At 39.1% G+C, this 20,571-nt stretch overlaps 2 protein-coding genes across 24 annotated transcripts in view; both read right to left on the bottom strand.

Annotated features, from left to right (window-relative positions):
• GPHN (gephyrin) overlaps positions 1-5,870 on the bottom strand; it is a 688,936-nt gene extending 683,066 nt beyond the window's left edge. For 7 of the 15 annotated variants that reach the window (XM_054529730.2, XM_054529732.2, XM_054529733.2 and 4 more), the window contains exon 1: positions 4,555-4,994. In XM_054529730.2, coding sequence (XP_054385705.1) covers positions 4,555-4,618 — 64 coding nt within the window. In that variant the 5' untranslated portion in view covers positions 4,619-4,994. 15 annotated transcript variants of the gene reach the window in all.
• Positions 5,871-14,624: 8,754 nt separating this feature from the next.
• The window catches only part of CCDC196 (coiled-coil domain containing 196), a 40,474-nt gene continuing 34,527 nt past the window's right edge, over positions 14,625-20,571 (bottom strand). For 7 of the 9 annotated variants that reach the window (XM_054530742.2, XM_054530743.2, XM_054530746.2 and 4 more), the window contains 2 exons: positions 15,011-15,069; positions 14,625-14,824 (listed from right to left, as the gene is read on the bottom strand). In XM_054530742.2, coding sequence (XP_054386717.2) covers positions 14,705-14,824; positions 15,011-15,069 — 179 coding nt within the window. In that variant the 3' untranslated portion in view covers positions 14,625-14,704. Of the gene's footprint in view, positions 14,825-15,010; positions 15,070-19,669; positions 20,402-20,571 lie in introns of those variants that run through there. The other 2 variants (XM_054530749.2, XM_054530752.2) reach the window with 2 other exon arrangements.

Below are 20,571 nucleotides of genomic sequence, written 5' to 3'. Positions count from 1 at the left end.
TTAATTTAACATTTTCCTACTTTGACTAAACATTTAATTCTCTAATACATTGCTTCCAACAAAAAATTCACAAAATAACAATCTATTTCAAGAAATAGGATTCCTTTCAAGTCATATAGGTCAATATTAAAAACACATATTAAAAAAACAGCTAAGTTAGGCAGAACATACAGTTCCACTTAGTAGGATTTAACAGTAATTTGCCTACTTAATGACATCTATTCTCAAAACAGATATAATACGTTTATATCCTTATCAATAAATGGGCTTTTCAGAAAATAATATTGACACATAATATACCAGAACAGGTTTCAAGAATGTAAAAAAGTAAATGCTTAAACAATTGCAGAGTTATAAGGGTAGCATCTGCTTGGCTCAAACTTGTTTTTTTAATACTTTGAATGACTTCATTTATGAATAACTGAAATACTCCCTACATGTTACTGTAATATTTTGATGTTCTCATTTACAATTAGTCTTTTAACTAATCTCTAGTACCTAGTCTTATATTTGTTCCAATATTTCTTACTGATTTGAAATCAACAGGTTAGTGCAATTAAAATGTATATTACTACAGCAAAAATACGATTTTTAAAAATGCCCTTTCCCAAAAATTTGTACCTTTTTCTCATTCACGCCACTATTAGTGACAATTTAGGTAATGGATTATCATCTTTAGCTAAGTACCCTGGTATCAAACATTAGCTGTAGCGAACTAATACGATATTAAGTAGCCAATGGAATAATCTATATGATTCTACATTCTATACATACATGTAGTCATTATTTTCCTAGTAATGTTTCTGTAGAGCTTTTACAGTGGTAAAACTAGTATGCTGCTTTGATAAACAGCTTCTTTCAAAATAGAAAAAAGTATGTGAAGAGTGACATATTCCAGATATAGTGAGCCTGCTATGTAACTGGTAAGATTGACTTCAAGTATAATTACTACTAAAGCTTTTAGAAAAAAATTCTACATCTGCACCACATCTTGTTTCTAGTTTTGAAGTAGCAGATACTTGTTTACTTGCTTCATGTTACTCATTATCATATTACCTCTAGTCTCTTCTATAAATAGTAATACAAGTAGACAACATTAGACACAGAAATATTTCAAACTAGACCTTAGGTCACCAAACACCATGTGACTTTCATTTCTGTCAAGTCAACATAAGAGAGTTTCGAACAAAGTTATTGTTCTTAGAGATGGACAATAATATTCAACATAAAATGTTTCCACATACAGCCTATTTTATATACATATATGTTCTCATTTTCCTGATTTAAAAAAAGTATAATTAGAATATCCATGTTACATTAATTATCATAATCTCATTTTCAAGTGCTTAACAATTCAAAATAATGAAGCAAAAAATGCTTCTGCTAAATATTTCCCTTTCTACCATTATTCTTTCATAAACCTAATACAATTAATTTATTTAATGAGAAGTCTCAACAGACTATGTATTAAATTTGCCAAATTCACAACTGAAATGAAGATAACGAAAACATCTAATGGATGAAAAGTTTCAAAGAACAAGTATCTTTCAACAGGTAATAAAAAATGTCACAAAGAAGTCAATTAAAAACTTTAGAAATGACAATATGACTTCACAAAATACTAAGTAACATATTGTAAAATGTGTGTGTGGGTAGATCACACTTTCTACTATCTTTGTAAAATAGATGTAGATAAAATACTTAAAATTGGTATTACGAAGCATGCCAAGGAGATTTTCTAAAAGAGGCCCTCCACCCTTTAAGAGAGCCACAAATTATAATTTACAAAAACCACAGTTCAACTCAACTTTCTTAAGTATGAAATCACAATAGTTGAGTTCAGTAAAGAATAACTCTACATAGTAAAACTGCAAAACCTGAAGTTCTAGAATACACAAAATTGTACATCACAGCTTCATTTTTGTAAGTTCTTTCCCCCAAATCATATGGTGTATCACGCAAGACCACAGAAATTAAGCTGTTGATAATGAAACCCACTAGTTACAGACTTGAGAAAAATCAGTTTTCTTTCCTCTCCATCATAGTAGACAATATCTGTATCAACAAGTTTTCAAGAAAAACCCTGAGTTATTTCTGACTTCAAATATACATGTTATCATCAAAATCTATTTTCCTCTATTATCACTTTTTCCAAATCTGTAGCTGCCTTTTCATTCCTTCAGCTACATCCTTGTTCCTGGCCCTAGACTTTTCCCGCTAGACTACTGTACCTCATTCTCGGGAGATAGCTTCCCCTGACTGTCTTTAATTCCACTGTCAATGTTAATGTTACCTTCTCTCTAACATTTTACCTATGCCACCTACCTATTCCACTTGAGCTTTTCAAGGCCTTTACATTGCATTTTTATTTCACTCAGGAGCCTCATCATCAACTACATATTTATTTATAAAGTGGCTGCTGACTTTCAACTCCCCTTAAAATTGCCGGTTTCTTCTTGACCTAGTACATGTATTAAATTCTCCCTTCAGGTAGTCACATTCGCTCCTAATCCATCTGAATACGGAATTTCTTTTGCAGTTAACCCCAAACTCATAGGTAATGTATTTAGAAAAGTTTTGCACAATAATTACATACAATGTTTCTTCATTTGTTTGCGTATCAATGTTATCCATATTAGACTGTAGGGACACCAGATAAGGGCTGCATCTTTCAAAGCAGTCTGTACAACACCTATCTGCTATGTCACTTCACAAAGGTAAGTTGATTCGTTAAATGAAACTATTATTTAATGGAAAGCTTAAGTAGAAAATGTTCACTTTAAAAATATTTCTATGGTTTAACTTTTAAACATCTATGGCCTTTTTTATTTCCACAGACAACTGACATATTTTGGTTTCTCACTACTCTTTTAATTGTCAAAGAACGACTAGAATTTAAAGTGCAAGTTGAGAGTGGATAAAAGATATACACTTCCACATCCCAGCATCAGATTATTCGAAAATTGGCAATGTCAGCTCCAGGAATTCTGAAATACAACTGAATCTTCACATACCCAAACAGTTTCAGGACCAAAAGAAGAGAACAGCGTACCTTCTGATTTGGGGGTTCCCTTTTCTGCAACTAGTTTAGACTAGTTTCTCTATCCAAGGGTCTTTTGATTAGGAAAATTCAATTAATCACCATCGATATACGGAAAGAATACCAGGGAAAGGCAATCCTTTACTTAAAAGAGAAAAAAAGGGGGCTTTGGATATCACCTTTTCATAAAATTCAGCAGCTAAATTAAGCTTTGCACTCAATATCTGCCGGCAGTCTCAGACATTTTTTTTTTCTACCTAATAATAAAAAAACAAGTCTTATTCAATTTAGTCCCTTCTGGAGCACCGTCTCGACCTGTCAGAATTTGACAGTTAAAGAAAAAATTAAAAAAAGAAGTAAGGGAAACACTAGGATTCCCGTCCACATTGCTTCTTTTTCCGAAATCACATCACTGAGTCTTGGATTTCCTTCACTCCAAACTAAGCCCTCAGATTCCAAATATAGTTCTTTAACCCCCGTCTCGCCACTCAATTACACATAAACCTTGCCAACTACAGAACCACAGCAGAAACCCCTACAAATCGGCTTGCTGTTCATCTTGGAAGTCATGCCCTGCAGCAACTGCCGATCGCCGAAGTGACGGATATTAACCAAATTCAGCGCAACGGAATCAGACATGCAGAACACACACGGCTTTCGCGAGGGAGGGAAACGCGACCCGGGAAAAGTGCGCTCCTCACCAGCCTCGGGACGCTCTACCGGGGTGGGGGTTCCCAGAAAGGAGTGGGAGAGGAGCCTGAGTAGGGGAATCCTGCCCTCTCAAGTAAAAAGCTGGATCCCCCGGCAGCAGGCTGCAGCCCGTCCTCGCTAAGGAAACGACGAGGCAGACAGAGGGCCTTTTGCTCGGAAAGGCAGAAGGCAGACACTTTCCGAGGTCCGGACACAAGCCGATCCCCCATCCCCCGAGGGAGGCGAAGGGTGCCCCATGGGTGGCTGAGGGGACGCCCGGCCCGCGAGGGACAACCCGAGGAGGAGCAGTTTCATCTGATTAACACCTGAGTCTCGTCCGGGCAAGCACAGCTACTGGCGTGGGGCCGCACGGGTGGGGGGAAGGGAAGGAGAGGAAGGGGGTGGAGATGGGATTCCCCCCTCTCTCTAAAGAGCACTAGCGGAGGATGCGCCCAGGCCATCCGAGAGCGGCATGCTTCAGACTGCGGAGCCGGGATCCCACCGCCTGCACCGACAGCGCGGAGCCCCGCAGCGCCCTCCGCACCGGCCCCGCGGTCCCCGGGGGCCCAGGACTTTGTCTCCGAAGGCGCTGGGGCCTGACATCCCACGGGGTCGACCCCGGCTCCTGGGGGGCTGGGGGAGGGCACCCGCGGGAACACCCCCAATCTCCGGCGGTTCTCAGCGGTTGTAAAATGCACCCCCGCGGTTCCCTTCTTCAGCCTTCCCTCCTCCCGAGGCCTCAGAAAAGGGCCACCACAGGCGAAAAGCCTAAGGCAAGTCAGGGACAGCAGCCTCATAGGTCCTGGACCTCCTCCCCCGGTTACCTGTAAGGACTCCGACACGGATTTGATGGTCGTGGTTAGTAAGGATCATTCCCTCGGTCGCCATGTTTCCCAGCGCAGTCACCGCACTGACAGGAGCCGGGAGAAACCGGAGCCCGGAGCGCGCGGGCCGGGAGCGCGCTCGCCGAGGAGAGCGCGACAGCTAGGGAGCCAGGGAAGCGCGAGGAGAGTGGGGAAGGAGGGGGAGGCCGCAGAGTGCTCAGTGGCCTGCGTGGGGGAGAGGCCGCGCAGGGAGTGCGCGGGTCCGCGGGAGGGGGCGGAGTCAGGGCGCGCGACCCCAAGTCCGGCAAGAAGGAGGCAAGCTTGGGGGGCGCGGTGGCAGCACTGGGAGAGCGCGCGGAGGCGGCGGAACGAGGCCGGAGAGAGTCGGACCGTTGTGCGGAGCGCGAGACCCAAGGCAGCTAGATGACAGGACTGAGAGGAAAGGAGAGCACACGCTCTGGAGGTTGCGGGGGCGGACTCGGGGACAGGGGCGGAGCTACACCCCGAGGCGTGGAACTCGTGGAGAGTGAGGGGAGGAGTGAGAGCTCGGGTGCTGCGTACAGGGAGCGGGAAGGAGCCCGCCCACCCTGAGTAGGACCGCGGATCGCTCCTGGGCGCGCGAGTAGCACCGGATTGGCTGAGTGAACGCGGAGCGTGTGCGCGCGAGGCACGAACGCAACCTCGGCCGGGCCCCAGACAGAAGCAATCCCCTGCCGAGCCTGACACCTCGTTGGTTGTCCGCGCCTTAGGCTGGCTCTCGCCGGCGGGCCGGCTTTCTAAGAGGGGACCGCGGGGGGAGCGAGGCTGGCTCAGCACGCCGGGCCTCGTCTTGCAGCCCTCGGGAGCGGCCGGCCGCCCCACTGAAAGCGCTGGGGAACCTAGAGGTGTCTTAGAAAGCTGCATGAGTGGCAGAACGGCGGCTACTATGACAGAGAGGCCGCCGTGGGCGAAGCGGGAGGTATCCTGTCCTGCCTCGTGCTAGCCGCTGACTTCCTCAGTCGGCTCTCCCTGAAGGAGGATTTCCGCTTCACCTGTGCTTTAGGATTCCATCTCCAGTCAGTGCCTACAAGACGATCCTCACATGTGAAGCTTAGGAGTCTGAAGCAGGGCAGCTGGAGTGGAGATACCTGGCTTCTCTTCCTCCTGCTGTCCCACGGTTTTGTGGCCTTAAGCCTCTTCGCCATGAGCGCTGCTTTTAGATGAAAAGCATCAATCTCCTTAGCGAACGAGAACGTGTTCCACCTGAACCACAGTCCATTGCCGCGGCGATTTTCATTTCAGTATTCGTGGGATGTGAGATTACCATGATTGCCATTTATTTCCATATGCCTTTCATGAAACGCCAGTTATTAATCACCTGTGGCTATTCTACGTTAGTTTCTTACTATCTTTCTGGACCTTTCAACTTCTGAATTTTAAAAAGTTACATGCGTGTGTGTGTGTACACACACTCATATGTATATATTTTCTCTTCTTAGCTGTAGTAACCTGGAGGCATAAAAGTGAAAAGCAAAGTGAAGTATTAAAAAATGTATATCAGTGTTTATACACAAATTTCAAAGTCACTTTGATAGGTTTTTTTTGGTTTTGTTTTTTGTGTTTTTTTTTGATCCGGAGTCTCGCTCTGTCGCCAGGCTCCAGTGCAGTGGCACGATCTCGGCTCACTGCAACATCTGCCTCCCGGGGTCAAGCGATTCTCCTGCTTCAGCCTCCCGAGTAGCTGGAACTACAGGCGCGCGCCACGACACCCAGCTAATTTTTGTATTGTTAATAGAGACGGGGTTTCACCATGTTGGCCAGGATGGTCTCGATCAAGATCTTGACCTCGTGATCCGCCCGCCTTGGCCTCCCGAAGTGCTGGGATTACAGGCGTGAGCCACCGTGCCTGGCCGATTATGAGTTTTTTATTGTTCCGTTGGAACATGAAATTACCCATCCTCTGAAGATTCACGTGCTTATGTATTTCATTTTAAATAATGGGGCCTACAAAGTAGATGATGGATGGAATTGAAGTGGGTAAAATAAATTAATGGCTTTTTTGCTTTTGTTTTTGCTTTTAGTATGTGTATTGCTGGTATTTTTGACAGTAATTAAAAATTTAAGCCAGGTCATGAACTCATTTCCTATCATTGTCACCTTAGATCCTGGTGGCCAACGGGTTGTTAACTAATTTCAAATGAGAGATAAAGATAAGAAAGTATGTCCAAGAGAATGATTTCCTTTATCTCAAACTAAACATGAAGAGCAAATAATTGGTTATATTGTTATCTTCCTAACCTATCTCTATTCTCTGCAACACACTGTAAATGATTAGAAAATATCTTGAGCTTATCGTCTATCTTACGTCTATCTTAGACGTAAGGTCTAAACCTGCCCACTAACAGGTTGTGACCCTAAACAAATTTGGGCCTTTTCCTTCATCCTTTAAATAAGGTGGTAGACTAAATAAGTACCTTTTAAGTATAGTGGTAGACTAAATAAGCACTCCTTTAATTAGAATATTCTGTAATTATTCATGGAAGAAAACTGGCACTTTATTTCACAAATCAATAATAAGAGGACAAGAGACTAACTTTCTGCGTTCATGAAAGGGGTGATGGTTAAATTCATTAAAATTTAAGTGGGAAGGGTGGATATGAATTAAACTTTCTAAAGCAGCAGTCCCCAACATTTTTGGCACCAGGGACCTGTTTTGTGGAAGACAATTTTTCCATGGATGGGGGTGGGGAGGGGTGATGGTTTCGGGATGAAACTGTTATAGAACACCGCAGATCATAAGGTATTAGATTCTGATAAGCCACAACCTAAATCCCACGCATCTGCAGTTCACAATAGGGTTCATGCTCCTATGACAAACTAATGCAGCCACTGATCTGACGGGAGGCGGAGCTCAGGCAGTAATGGTTACTGCCTGCTGAGTGGCCTGGTTCCTAAAAGGCCACGGATGGGTACCTGTCCATGGCCCAGGGTATGGGGACCCCTGTTCTAAAGTATATGGAGGTTTATTAACATTCATTATATTTTACTGATTGTAAGTGTTAAAATTCCTAAAAAATAATAGTAGAACTAAATTATAATGCTTGTCTTTCAACCGTTTTTCCTAAGCGTATTCATCTTTCTCAAATTCAGCAACCTTTTACAAACCTTACAAAGGAAAAACGCAGTGACTTTACTGTCTAGAGTGAACTTTTACTGATGGTTATTGAATGAATATTATAATATGTACACACTATTACTCTTGTTACAGTGTGACATTCTTCAGAATTCATCCTGGAATCAAATATTATGCCAAAGAAAATTTTCTGAAAGGTAGGAGAGAGTGCCATTTTCCAAATATTGATAAATGTCTCAGGAAACATGGGGCATGGGGTGTGGTGTGGGTTGGGGTGGGAATTTGTATGTAAATAATTAGAAGTGCCCAGGAAGTTATTCTTTCCATTCTTAGGGTTTTCATCATGAAAACTACAAGAGTTTCCATTAACCATGTAAGACAACATAAAAAAATAGGTTAACATGTGGCTTTCATTACAATTATCATGGAATGAAACTATATTTCAGTAGAAATGAAGTTATTATTATTATTTTTTTTTTGAGACAGTCTTGCTGTGTCAGCCAGGCTGGAATGCAGTGGCACCATCTCAGTTCACTGCAACTTCTGTCTCCTGGGCTCAAGCAATTCTCCTGCCTCAGCCTCCCGAGTAGCTGGGATTACAGGCGTGTGCCACTATGCCTTGCTAATTTTTGTATTTTTAGTACAGGAGGGATTTCACCATGATGGCCAGCCTGGTCTTGAACTCCTGACCTCAGGTAATCCACCTGCCTCGGCCTCCCAAAGTGCTGGGATTACAGGCATGAGCCACCGTGACCGGCCTGAAGTTAGTTTTTTCCTAGTACTGGTATATTTACACTTAGCCCACCAGTTAACTCTTAGTTTTTCTGTGGTTAATCACAATTTATTTTTTGTCTTTTTTTTTTTTTTTTTTTTGAGATGGAGTCTCTCTCTGTTGCCCAGGCCGGACTGCTGTGGCAGTATCTCGGCTCACTGCAAGCTCCGCCTTCCAGATTCACACCATTCTCCTGCCTCAGCCTCCAGAGTAGCTGGGACTACAGGCGCCCGCCACCATGCCCAGCTAATTTTTTTTATTTTTAGTAGAGACGGGGTTTCACTGTGTTAGCCAAGATGGTCTCGATCTCCTGACCTTGTGATCCACCCGCCTGGACCTCCCAAAGTGCGGGGATTACAGGCATGAGCCACCGCGCCTGGCCTACAATTTCAATATAAGCAAGGCCAAATCTCATTGGGCTTTTCTGGGTCCAGACTCTCCTCTATGTTTTTTCCTACATGTGCATACCTATGATAAAGTTTAATTATATAGTAGTCACAGTAAGAGATTGACAGCAATAACTGATAATAAAATAGTACAATTATAACAATTTACTGTAATAAAAGTTATGTTAATGTGGGCTCTCTCTCTCTGTCTCTCAAAATATCTTATTGTGTTGTACTCACCTATTTTCAGACCAGAATTAGTTACAGCAATTCTGGGGGAAAAAATACAAAGCCTAATTCAGCCAATTTAAAGTTCTTCTTGACCATAATCTATCTTTCTTTGGGGAAAAAATACATTTAAAGCAACCAAAGCTTCATCCTCACCATTTTTTAAATGGTAAAATACACATTCATAAAATTTACCATTTTAACCATTTAAAAGTGTACAATTCAGTAGCATGAAGTATACCGTAGCCCTCCCTTATCTGCAGTTTTGCTTTTCTTGGTTTCAGTTACTCTATTTCCCTGAAGCCCACAATTGGAAACCCGGATGTCTGATGACATACTTGGTTGCAAGCAACTGATCCTAGTTGAAGCCAAAAGAAATTCATTGGCTCATGCAGCTAACAAGTCTGGACTTGTGTAGCTTCAGGGTTGGCTAGATTCAGAGTCTGAAACTATGTCATCAGGATGTCACTTTGAGTTATGCTTTCTTCTTTTGTTAACTTCATTCTCACCTTGGCTCTTCCTACATTGCAAAAAGATGGCATTGGCTTCTCTAGGCTGTGCGTGTGTGTGTGTACACACACACAAATATATATTCATATTTTTTTAAGAGAGACAGGGTCTCTCTGTGTTGGCCAAGCTGGTCTCAAACTCCTCACCTCAAGATATCCTCCTGCTTCAGCCTCACAAGTAGCTGTGATTACAGATACGAGCCACAGCATCTGGCTCTAGGGTATAATTTAGAATAGTACCCCATTATAGTAAATATTTAGTATATTTAAAATTTTTTAATCTGGAAATTTGAATATATGTAACCTACTATATTAGTCTGTTTTCACACTGCTGATAAAGAGATACCTGAGACTGGGCAATTTACAAAGGAAGGAGGTTTAGTAGAGAACTCACAGTTCCACGTGGCTGGGGAAGCCTCACAATCATGGCGGAAGGCAAGGAGGAGCAAGTCACATCTTACGTGGATGGCAGCAGACAAAGAGAATGAGGAAGACACAAAAGCAGAAGCTCCTGATAAAACCATCAGATCTCATGAGACTTACTCACTACCATGAGAACAGTATGAGGGAAACCACCCTCATGATTCAGCTATCTCCCCCCGTGTCCCTGCCACAACACCTGGGAATTATGGGAATATAATTCAAGATGAGATTTGGGTGGGGACACAGAGCCAAACCATGTCACCTACATAAGCAAAACCTCCATAAAATCCTCAATTTTTAAGAATGTAAAGGATCCCAAGAACCAAAACTGAGAATCATAGATTTACATCGTGTGCCAATCTGCAAAGCACTTACAAGACAAATTACAAACTCCTCTTTCTCCATTATACTATAGAGGTTATTCTTTCCTGAGGGCTCCAGTTTATATACCTTTAATTCTGCCTACATAGTCACATATTAATATTCAGAAGGTAGAGAAGTTCTTCCTAGGTATGTACTGACAATTTACAAATGTATGAAGTTTCCATTTATTTATGTGGCTGTGTATCCGATAAGAAAACCAGGAACAAAAAAAGTTTGATTCCTAAAGAAAGCACTAATTTTTCTCCCTCCTGAAAGGAAAAAAAAAAAGGTAGACCATAGAAGAGAAGGGCAGTATTTTCTAGAAGAGGGAAAGATCATTAGATATGGGAAAGGAAAACGAGATTTGCTGAATTGGAAAGTAATATTAATTGCCCCAGAAGCTATTTGATTTCTTAAAAGGGCTTTGTCTGCAATGCCTTCAGTTTTTTGGATTCAGTATATATGTCAAGAAAAGATAGTCCAAGCTTAAAAACTGACATGGATTGACTTTAAGTGGACCTTTTAAAAAATCAAAAGCATCATGCTTTTCTACCTTTATTCATTGGTTTCTATGTAACTAAAATTTATCTTAAAGCCCAGCGTCCCCAGAAAAATATTTTTCCTTAAAAAGCAATGTACAAAACAAAAATTATTTTGTTAACCTAAGTAATCTCATTTTCCCCAGGTTGACTAATAATTGGGGGAAATATAGTTTCTAGGAATGTTTATATCATGTTTTATACTTAAAATGAACCTTAAGTAAGTTTTCATGTTAGGAATCATAAGTGAATTTGTGAAAGAAGTAGAGAAGATGGATTTTTAGTTGTCCTGAAAAATTCTCAATTTTACCATGTAATAATTATATTTCATATGTATCTGCCTGTGCATCTCCTGCCGTGAAATTGATTGGCTGCAGACCAAGCCTCCCTTTCCAGCACAGGACCTTGTTCTCTTCCCATTTCCTAATATTTGTTGACTAAATAGAGAACATATGAATCAATAGAGACTTTGAATTGGTAGCAATGCAGGCTCCTTCCAAGGTGCCAGAGGGACCAAAAGGGATTTTACTTGGCGTGCATCAGGTTACAGAAGCCTCTACCAATAAAAGGAGAGACACCACCTAAGGTGGCCATTGTTCACATAAACAACACTAAAACTAGATTTTCTGCCTGGATCTACGAGTGTAAGGCAAAATGTTATGCGTTGTCGCTTCCCCTCTTTGATTATTGCAATTCTAGACTAAAGATGAAAGTATCAGGCTGTTGTTGGCCTTATTTCATTTAGGAAGTGTGACAGACATTACTAATCACTTTCTGGCAATGCAAAAAGGCAACTTTTTGGGGTAGAATGTTAGCTGATATCCTTTGCATAGCTAGAAAGTCAAGATAAAATAAATGAGATAAGTTACAAAAATAGTCTACCCAAAGTTACGATTTGTAAGTGTATTGCTGGTGGGACAGGTGTTTCCTCAATTGACCTTGAAATTGAAAAGTATTGCCCATATGTCGTTAAGGTTATCAGAGATTTTATTCTCAGAGGAATATAATCAGAATATTATGAGTACAAATAAAACTATAATAATGATGTTTCAATCCCAAATACTTTTTGATTACTAGTTCAATTTACTATAACTTGATTTGGAGATAGGAATACCCTAAATATAGACATATTCCCACTAAATGGTAAGGTATAGCCCTGTCTGTCATTTAATATTGGGTGTATCAATTAATCTCTTGGGAGTTTGAGTAGCTTGAATAAGTCTCTGAATCAATTAATCTCTTGGGAGTTTGAGTAGCTTGAATAAGTCTCTGACCTTTTGAATAAGTTGACCATATAAATTCGTCTGTACTCACAAAACTGAGATCCATTTCCTGGATTCACTGAAATGCAGACACTCATGAGGAGTCACCCAATCTAACTGATAACTTTGTACTGCCCTTATGAAAGTCAGAGTCCAATATAAAGTCCTAAAGACAAAGTAGGATAACAGGCTATCCCAGTTTTGTGTTTTGAAAAAATTGAAAGGTTTGGAACATTTGAAGGAAAGATGTTAAGCCTGACTGGTAATGAACATAAAATGTAAATACTTTGGCAATGGCAAATAATTCACCTTTTAAGAAGTTACAACCTCAGCTACCAAGTAAACTACTTTATTCCATGCCTTAGTTAACAACAAACAAAAAAAAAAAAAAAAAGGAGGGAGGTTATATACTAATCCAAACTCATTGTAGTGGTTAAAAAAAAAAACCCATAATTTTAAAACATTCAAATGATGCTCTTTTAATTTAATTTTAAAATTGGGAATCTAAAGCCCTGAGGTTAAATGACTAGTTCAAGGTAATCAGTAGTACATTCAGATTTTATATTTTCATCTTTTTTTCTCATTGCTCTGTCTAATCCAATTGACTTGGAAAATCTCTCAGGACTGCCAGAATCTCCCAGGGACTAAATAAGTACAGTGATTGCTTTCTTGAAACAATGTAAATTACATACTCCACTAACTTGGTAGAATATGAAACTAATCACCTCAGGGTTTTAGAGCCCATTATTTTTGTGGTTAGGAGAGGAAAGATACAATTTAGATTGGAATATGAACTGGCAGTATTAATACCTAGGCTCTGGTAACCAGCTCTGGCCCCAATTAACTGTAGGAATTTAGACACCTTTTCAATGTATCTGAACTCCAGTTTTCTTTTTTGGAAATTGAAGGAAACTTTATAGTTATTTAAAGTTCCTTCTAATGCCAAAATTCTGTGATTTCTTGTAACCCGTTTCCAGTGCAAAAGTACATTTAAAAATTCATATTTAAAATACATCTTTAAAGATTTAAATTGACCTTGAGAAAAAGAAGATTTTGAATTGGCTGGCTCACTTTGCTTATTACCAGAAAGTATGAGGGATTCCTACAGATTATGAAGTGTTTTGTGACAAATCAGCTCTTCTATACTGACATGAGATAGGAAATTAATGACAACTTAGAGTGAAAGTAAGATCTGAAGATCTCAGGAAATATGATATAATCCAGTGGTAATTTACACAAGGCAAGACATCAAGAAACCTGGGACTTGGAAATTAACTTTCTGTGGCCTTCTACATATCATTTACTGAGCCTCTTTAAAATGCTAGGCACTGTGTTAGGCAGTCAAAATGAAAAGATAACAAGATAGAATCCTGGCCCTCAAAGAGCTCACCACCTGGTGAGGAAGGTAGCTGGATAAACCAATAATTGCGATACAGTTCATTTAGTGCTGTGACAGAAGTAAGAGAGCCTAGCAACAAGTCTCAAACCTGATTGCACATTAGAATTTCTTGAGAAGCTTTTAAAAAATACGGATGCTTTTGCCCTATCGCTCAGTTACCGTAATTTAAATTATCTGGGGCGGGACCCAGTAGAATGCTATTTTTCAGAGCTCTTAAGGGGGTTCCAATACACAGCTAGGATTGAGAATCAGTGGGATAGAAGGGCAGCACATTCAGTCCTTAAGACAAACAGGCAATGGTCGTAGCTAAAGGAGAGAAGTGTCTTTCCACTTTGTGCATAGAGCTGATAGAACTAATGATACATGGGGAGAACTGTAAATATTAATAGTAATGTGGAGCTCAATGTGGGATGTATGAGAAAAGGGGGACATAGTGAAAGATGAGACAGAGAAGGTAGGCAGGAGGCAGATCATTTATGGTCTATGAAGGACCTTGGACTTCAGCAAGAAACCAGTAGGGGAATGACATGATCTCATTTATCTTTCATAAAAGATAGCTTCAGTGGTACTGTGGAAGGTGAATTAGAGGGACTGGAAGCAGGGGAAACCAATTAAGAGGCTATGGTAATCCAGGCAGGAAGGAGGGCCTGGGGAAAAAAACAAAAACAAACAAACAAAAAAAAACCACAGTGGTACTAGGAAAGTGGATGATATTCAAGGAATAGATAACAAGGAGGCAGAATCAACAGGGCATTTTGATGTTTTTGGTGAGAGAGTAAAAGAAGTCTGTGGTATATAATTTTACTTATTTTATACCTACTTTTGCTCATTTCCCAGTGTTGGATCTGTCCACAATTACATACTTCAGAAGTGGAGAGGAGCTCCCTTTTATGGACTTAGTAAAAACATATTGTATAATGTGGTTGAAATGTGGTCATTTCAAACCCAAAAGCTATCAAAATAATCAGAGGTTGTTTACAATTCCTAAATGACTACATTCCATACATGTTTAAGGCCAAACATCCAACATTTCCACCCAGTTTGGTGGGGGGAGAGAGGGAAAACAGCACTAAAACAAAGGTTTGAGAGATTTTAATTAACACAAATGGCTGTGCCTAGTCTTTAAATCTGTCCAAAGCAAATGGAGCGAAAGCCTGCTAATTCTTCAGTGCTTCTTCTGGCAGTGACCTCAGAAAAAAGAGCCTCCCTCCTGTATCATCAAGCTGACTTCCTTTAGTTCCTTGTTGTTCTTTGTAGATCTTTGCTCTCAGAATTCTCTAAGACAGGAAAAAACAGAGGAAAAAGGATAGCTAAAATATTGAGTACCCTAGCACCCACTTTGCAAATCTCCTAAAATATTAAATTAGAATATATGTTAAGCAATGCATTCCAAAAATCTATACCCACTATCTATTCAAGCCCTTAAAACGATTTTTTGTTTGTTTAAAGAAAGTAGTTCCCACCACATGGTGTTCATTTCTGCCAGTAGTCACTCTGTCCATAGTTGTAATGCCCATAGTACCTAAGGGGAAACATTAGGAAAATAAGAGCTTTTGAGGGAAAAAAAAAAAAAAAAAACAACACTAGTTTTGTTTTGTTTTGTATCACTGTGGGTATTAGCATTGATGTGAATTTTCTGATTTTTTTTTTAGAAAATAACTTTGTCAAACAATATTTCAGAAGTTGGAGTGGCAGACTGTTTTTCTGTTTACAGCTCATGTCCCACGGGGGAAAAATCATTTAAGAATTATATGCAAGTAAATAAAAAAGTGGAATAATAAGTTATGTGTATATATACATACCCTCAGATAAACCAGATAGATGTATTTCACAAAAATGGTCAATTATAGATAGTGGAGAATAAGCAAAAGATAAAGGTGAAGATGGGGAAGAGAAAGAGGAAGCAGATAGAATGGTAGGCGTAGGGTGAGAAGGGGAAGGGAGGCAATGAAAAGGAGAAAAAGGGAGAATTATAGGGTGCTAAATAGGACCAATAGTGAGTCTGTTCTAAATTAGAGTTGCCAGACTAAAATATGGGACTCCCAGTTAAATTTGAATTTTAATATAAACACCAAATAATGTTTCATATATCTCATGAAATATTTGGGACACACTTATACTAAAAATTATTTGGTGAAATTCAAATTTAATAGGGTATTCTTTTTTTATTTGCTAAATATGATAACATTTTCCTAGACATACTGCTGCACTCCTGAGTGTGTGATGCCCACAAATTATGGAATCTGTTGTCACCCATTATAGTAATACTAATAAGGGTACAGTTTATTTTGTCAAGCTTCAAAATTTATATTTAGGAAAAAAAGAATTTTATTCTCCCCCTGAATTTCTGTGAAGTCTTATAAGAAGTGAAAGAATGACTTAGTTTAGAAATTAACTTTATAACCTATTAATACCATAAACCTAACTTTGACATTCAAAAGATTCAGGTTGCCTCAAAGCTTTAAAAAGCCTGTACTTGAAAGCAACAGTACTGCTTATCAAGGACCTGGATTTGAGCTAGCTGTGGTTTTCCGCCCCTGCCTTTCAGCATTTTAGCTTAACACTACTATTTTCCCTTCAGCAGCACCTGCTGAAGTGTAGTTCAGCCATCAGGAAGAATAATACTAAAGTGAAGTAAAGGTTAAAGCCGGGAAGAATGACTTGCTTTCAGAACAGAAGGAGTTAGAGAGTAAATAAGGTCTCAAAGAGTATTCATTTCCCATTTCGCTGGGCTTTCATCTGAATTTATAAGAGTAGCATAATACATCCAACGTTCAGGTTTTTCTCAGAAGAGCTCAAGGAAATGCTAGGAGTTGGTGGGGATTGAGGGGAGGAGAGAAAAGCAAAGCTATCAGAATCAAATGTCTTAACACAAGTTATATTATTGCTGAAGATAAACCTCTTCTTTAAACACCAGCGGATATGATGGGAAATTCAGTTGAATTTAGAGATTGCTTAGCACCTGTGCTCTCTAAGATAGGTGACTGCCAAAGTCCACAAACTTGCTTTCTGGACTCTATAGAAGTTAGGGAGGGGCTACAATACACCCTTAATCAAATATAATTTTACACTGGTGGAAAAGTAAATCCTTTCAAATGTCACCTGTCTCCAGAAAGATCAAAAGTAAAGACTTCATCGTAGGTGTAAACAGACTAAGTGAGGCAGCATGCCAAAGAGATAACATGGATGACGGTAATGCCACATCCTGGGCATCAAGGGAATTCACAAGTAGGGATTTGTTGAAGTGTAACAAAATCAGTAATATTAACACAGGATTGTATTTTGCCAGCTACACAGATCATACCACTGCAACTCAGCCAACCAGCACATCGGACAGTGGGAGGAGGAATTCTTGGCTAAGAGTACTGAGGTAAACCCTTCCTCTACTCGGAAATGCTTAGAACAGAAGATCCTGTACCCTGATTTACTGAGAGGTGTGTCCAAAATTATATTCCACCCTTTCTCTAAGACAGGTTTGTGCAATTCAATTCTTTTGAAACTAGAGAAAAGAAACACTGTCCTGTAACACTATTAAGTATACAAACTTCAAATAAGCACCATCTTTTATTTTTTGTTTAGTGCTCATTTTTTATTTTAGTGCCCCAATCGCCGGATTTATCTGTGGTAGAAGGGAACACTATTCTACAAGGATTGTGGTGGAAGTGGGCAGTGACTGTTTTTTGAAATGGAGAGAACTGTAGTACAAGGAGTAAAATACTAGGTAAAAATTATGCAACAGAACACTGAGTTTAACATGGTCTAATCAAGGCTGCCAGTAATACACCTTGGTGCCAAAAGAGCGTGTGATAAAACATCAAGAAATTTTTTTCTTTTTTCATTTGATACATGAATGTGGCACCTTTTGTCCTGAGAGTAATAGAAGACCGATCTCTCCCACAGCATTTCATGGTTCCTGAATTACCACTCTGTGGACTTGAAGCCTGGATGTGGTTGGTGCCACCTACTGGGCTAAATGCAGAGTTACCAATTTCTTGCTGAACAAATTAACCTTAGGAGTATGCTTCTTCACTGAGAAGATTATACGTTAAACACATAATAAATTTGAATTCAAATTATAGCGTTTAGATCTAGAAGAGGCATGAAAAGTCACATACTTTTACACATCCATTTTGTAGCATAGTCTAGGGAATAAGGATTGAATATGGAGCCAGAAGCCTGGCTTCTCTGAGCTTGTTTCTTGTTCTATAATACCTTTCATAGAGTCACTGTGAGGGTTACACAAGGTATTAAGTTCTCAGCATGCTCCATGTTAATGTTGTTTGTATTTTTAAAAACTGAAATTAAATGACTTTTCCAAGTCATATAACTGGTGAGCCTCAGAGGAAGGCCTGCAACTCATGTATCTGAGTCTAAATTCAGTGCTTTTTTCTTTAAATTACAATTTGCCAAATTTTGATGATGAGATGATTTTAGGTGGCAATTGGGATAAATTTTGGTGTTGGGACAAGGCATTAAATACTATAAATCACAGTGAGAAAATTATTGCCTTTTCAATCATTTCAAACTTGATGGCATCAAGGAGAAAGTTGCAGTTTGGTGCTGGCTTTCTTTAAAGTTCTCTATGTCTTTTTTTTTTTTTTTTTTTTTTTTGATATGAAGTCTTGCTCTGTCACCTAGGCTGGAGTGCAGTGGCATCATCGCAGCTCACTGTAACCTCTGCCTCCCAGGTTCAAGTGATTCTCTTGCCTCAGCCTCCTGAGTATCTGGGACTATAGGTGTGTGCCACCACACCTGGCTAATTTTCTGTATTTTGTTGTAGAGATGGGGTTTCACCATGTTAACCAGGATGGTCTCAATCTCCTGACCGCGTGATCCACCTGCCTCAGCCTCAGAAAGTGCTGGGATTACAGGCGTGAGCCACCATGCCTGGCCAAAATTCTCTATGTCTTTCTAATCTCACTTCCTAATAGAGATAAAGTAGATCTCAGGCTTATGTATTTTTCTAGAACATTAAAATCTTGTTTTTTGTGTATTTATTATTAAGTTTACCTTCTATTGTGGAAAACTATATTGATTCTTCATTTAAAATAGTAATATAAATTTTATTTTCAAGGAATGCATTTAGGAAACTAAAGAAGTCAATGTAAACAACAAATATTGAATAAATAATAGTCCAGGTGATACACAAAGTTGGAAAATACTACAACACCTACCATTAAGAAATTATTACTTGGTAATAATTTCTTGCTGAAATTATTACCAAATAGGTTGGTAATAACCTCTTTACATAATTAGTTTTAAAATCCTTTATGAAGAGAATATTTGTTTTCTTTTCAATAATCAAATACTAGAGGTGAAAAAATAGGCCACATAACCAAAATATAGGACTCCATTAGATTTCAAATCCACTTCGGCTCAAACAAACCGACAGAGTTTGAATACGTGTGTTAGAAAATGAAACTGGCCCATAATTAGTGCTAAATGAATGCAGAATCAATATAACACATTGATCCATTGCCTGTGGCTACATTAATTTGTGGTAACTAAGCAGTATAGTACCCTATCATTTAATTATCCAGGAACATAAAAGGAAAGGAGAGAAAAGAAGGTGTGGATCTGTGGCTGTTCCAATTCAAAGTTGATTCAATGTTTTACATGCAAGGAGAAAAAATATCTCCTGAGACAATCAAGTTGAATGGAACCCTTATTTACTAATTTAGACTTAATTTGATTCTGGAGCTAAAAAGCTTTTGGCTCTTTACCCTATAGATCCCTTGAGATGACCTTTAGCTAATTTTGAATGAAGTAAAACAGGGACTTGTCTGTCTTCCTCATAACCCTCTTCTCTTCTATCTTTTAAATTTGTATCTTAATGATTTAATACTGCTTCTGGTTGCATTCCAGGATTCTTTCCAATTTTATGCTGTCCAATTCTTGTTAGAACATAAATTGAAAGAAAAATATGCATAGAATACTGCCTGAAGGATAGTCAGTTCAGTCTTACTAGTTTTCTAAAATTTACCTATGGATCAAGCCAAACCAGAGTCTTATGTACCTGAATCAAATCATCTTGAATTGATTTGTCACTTAAAATAAATTTCAGATTAATATCTTTTTATCAGATTATGCCAAAGAACATAGGAGAAACAACCTAGGAAATTTAGATTCTGAATTTATTTTGAAATATTGTTGAAGACATTGGCGACTATCATCACACAAACAATGTCCTGCCTCCCGTTATATGGACCTGGAGGAGAAATTTCTCTCAGATTTCAACACCAGGAAAAACTATGTTTCTCCTGAGAAATTGGTTTGTTGTTACTTCATGAGTTTCATAAATCCATGTTTCTTTTTACTGGAAAATTCAGAACCAAATTTGTAGCCTACCTCTGCCAGCTGTACAGTACTCCCATTATGCATTCTTGTGTATTTGCCCAGCTTCAACTTATTTTCCCTTTTCTTTGATTTACTCATATATTTATTTAACCCTATGTGTTGACTGTGATTTTTATAAGCTGTTTAAGCCCTTTACAGAATAAGACTAAGAAATTAGAAACATACATACTGATACTGATAGAACATTGTCATCCCTTGGCCATGATTTCCCATTGCGTGTCCCTTTTGAAAAATGGAGTTCATATTCATAGATACTTGAAAATTCAAGAACTTTTTCCCTGTCCTCAGAGCCATCTCTATATTCTATTTTTTAAATGAACTATATTATTTTCTCTAATATTGCCATAAATTCTGTGGAGAAATCACTGAAACTCTCAGAGAGACAACTGGATTGATGAAATTCACAACCATTGTCAGATGTCTGTCTCCTTGGCCTTCTGCTTTGAAGTAGCAGAGTCTATTCCAGCAAGATTAATAAGATTGAACAATTATAATTCCTAGAAAAGGGGATGAGGTGGAAAGGAAACATATTTTATTGAGTGCTAGCTATATATCAGCTACATATGCTAAGTATGTAATGTATTACTTTAGCTTTACAAAGGAAAACAATTCTCCCAGAGAGAATCTTTGCCTTAGTACAGAAGCTTCTGAGTCATAAAAATGATGA

Source organism: Pongo abelii, chromosome 15, assembly GCF_028885655.2.
Source record: "Pongo abelii isolate AG06213 chromosome 15, NHGRI_mPonAbe1-v2.0_pri, whole genome shotgun sequence".
NCBI lineage: Eukaryota > Metazoa > Chordata > Mammalia > Primates > Hominidae > Pongo > Pongo abelii.
Note: the sequence above shows the minus strand (reverse complement) of the source record. Positions and strands in the feature narration are given on the sequence as shown.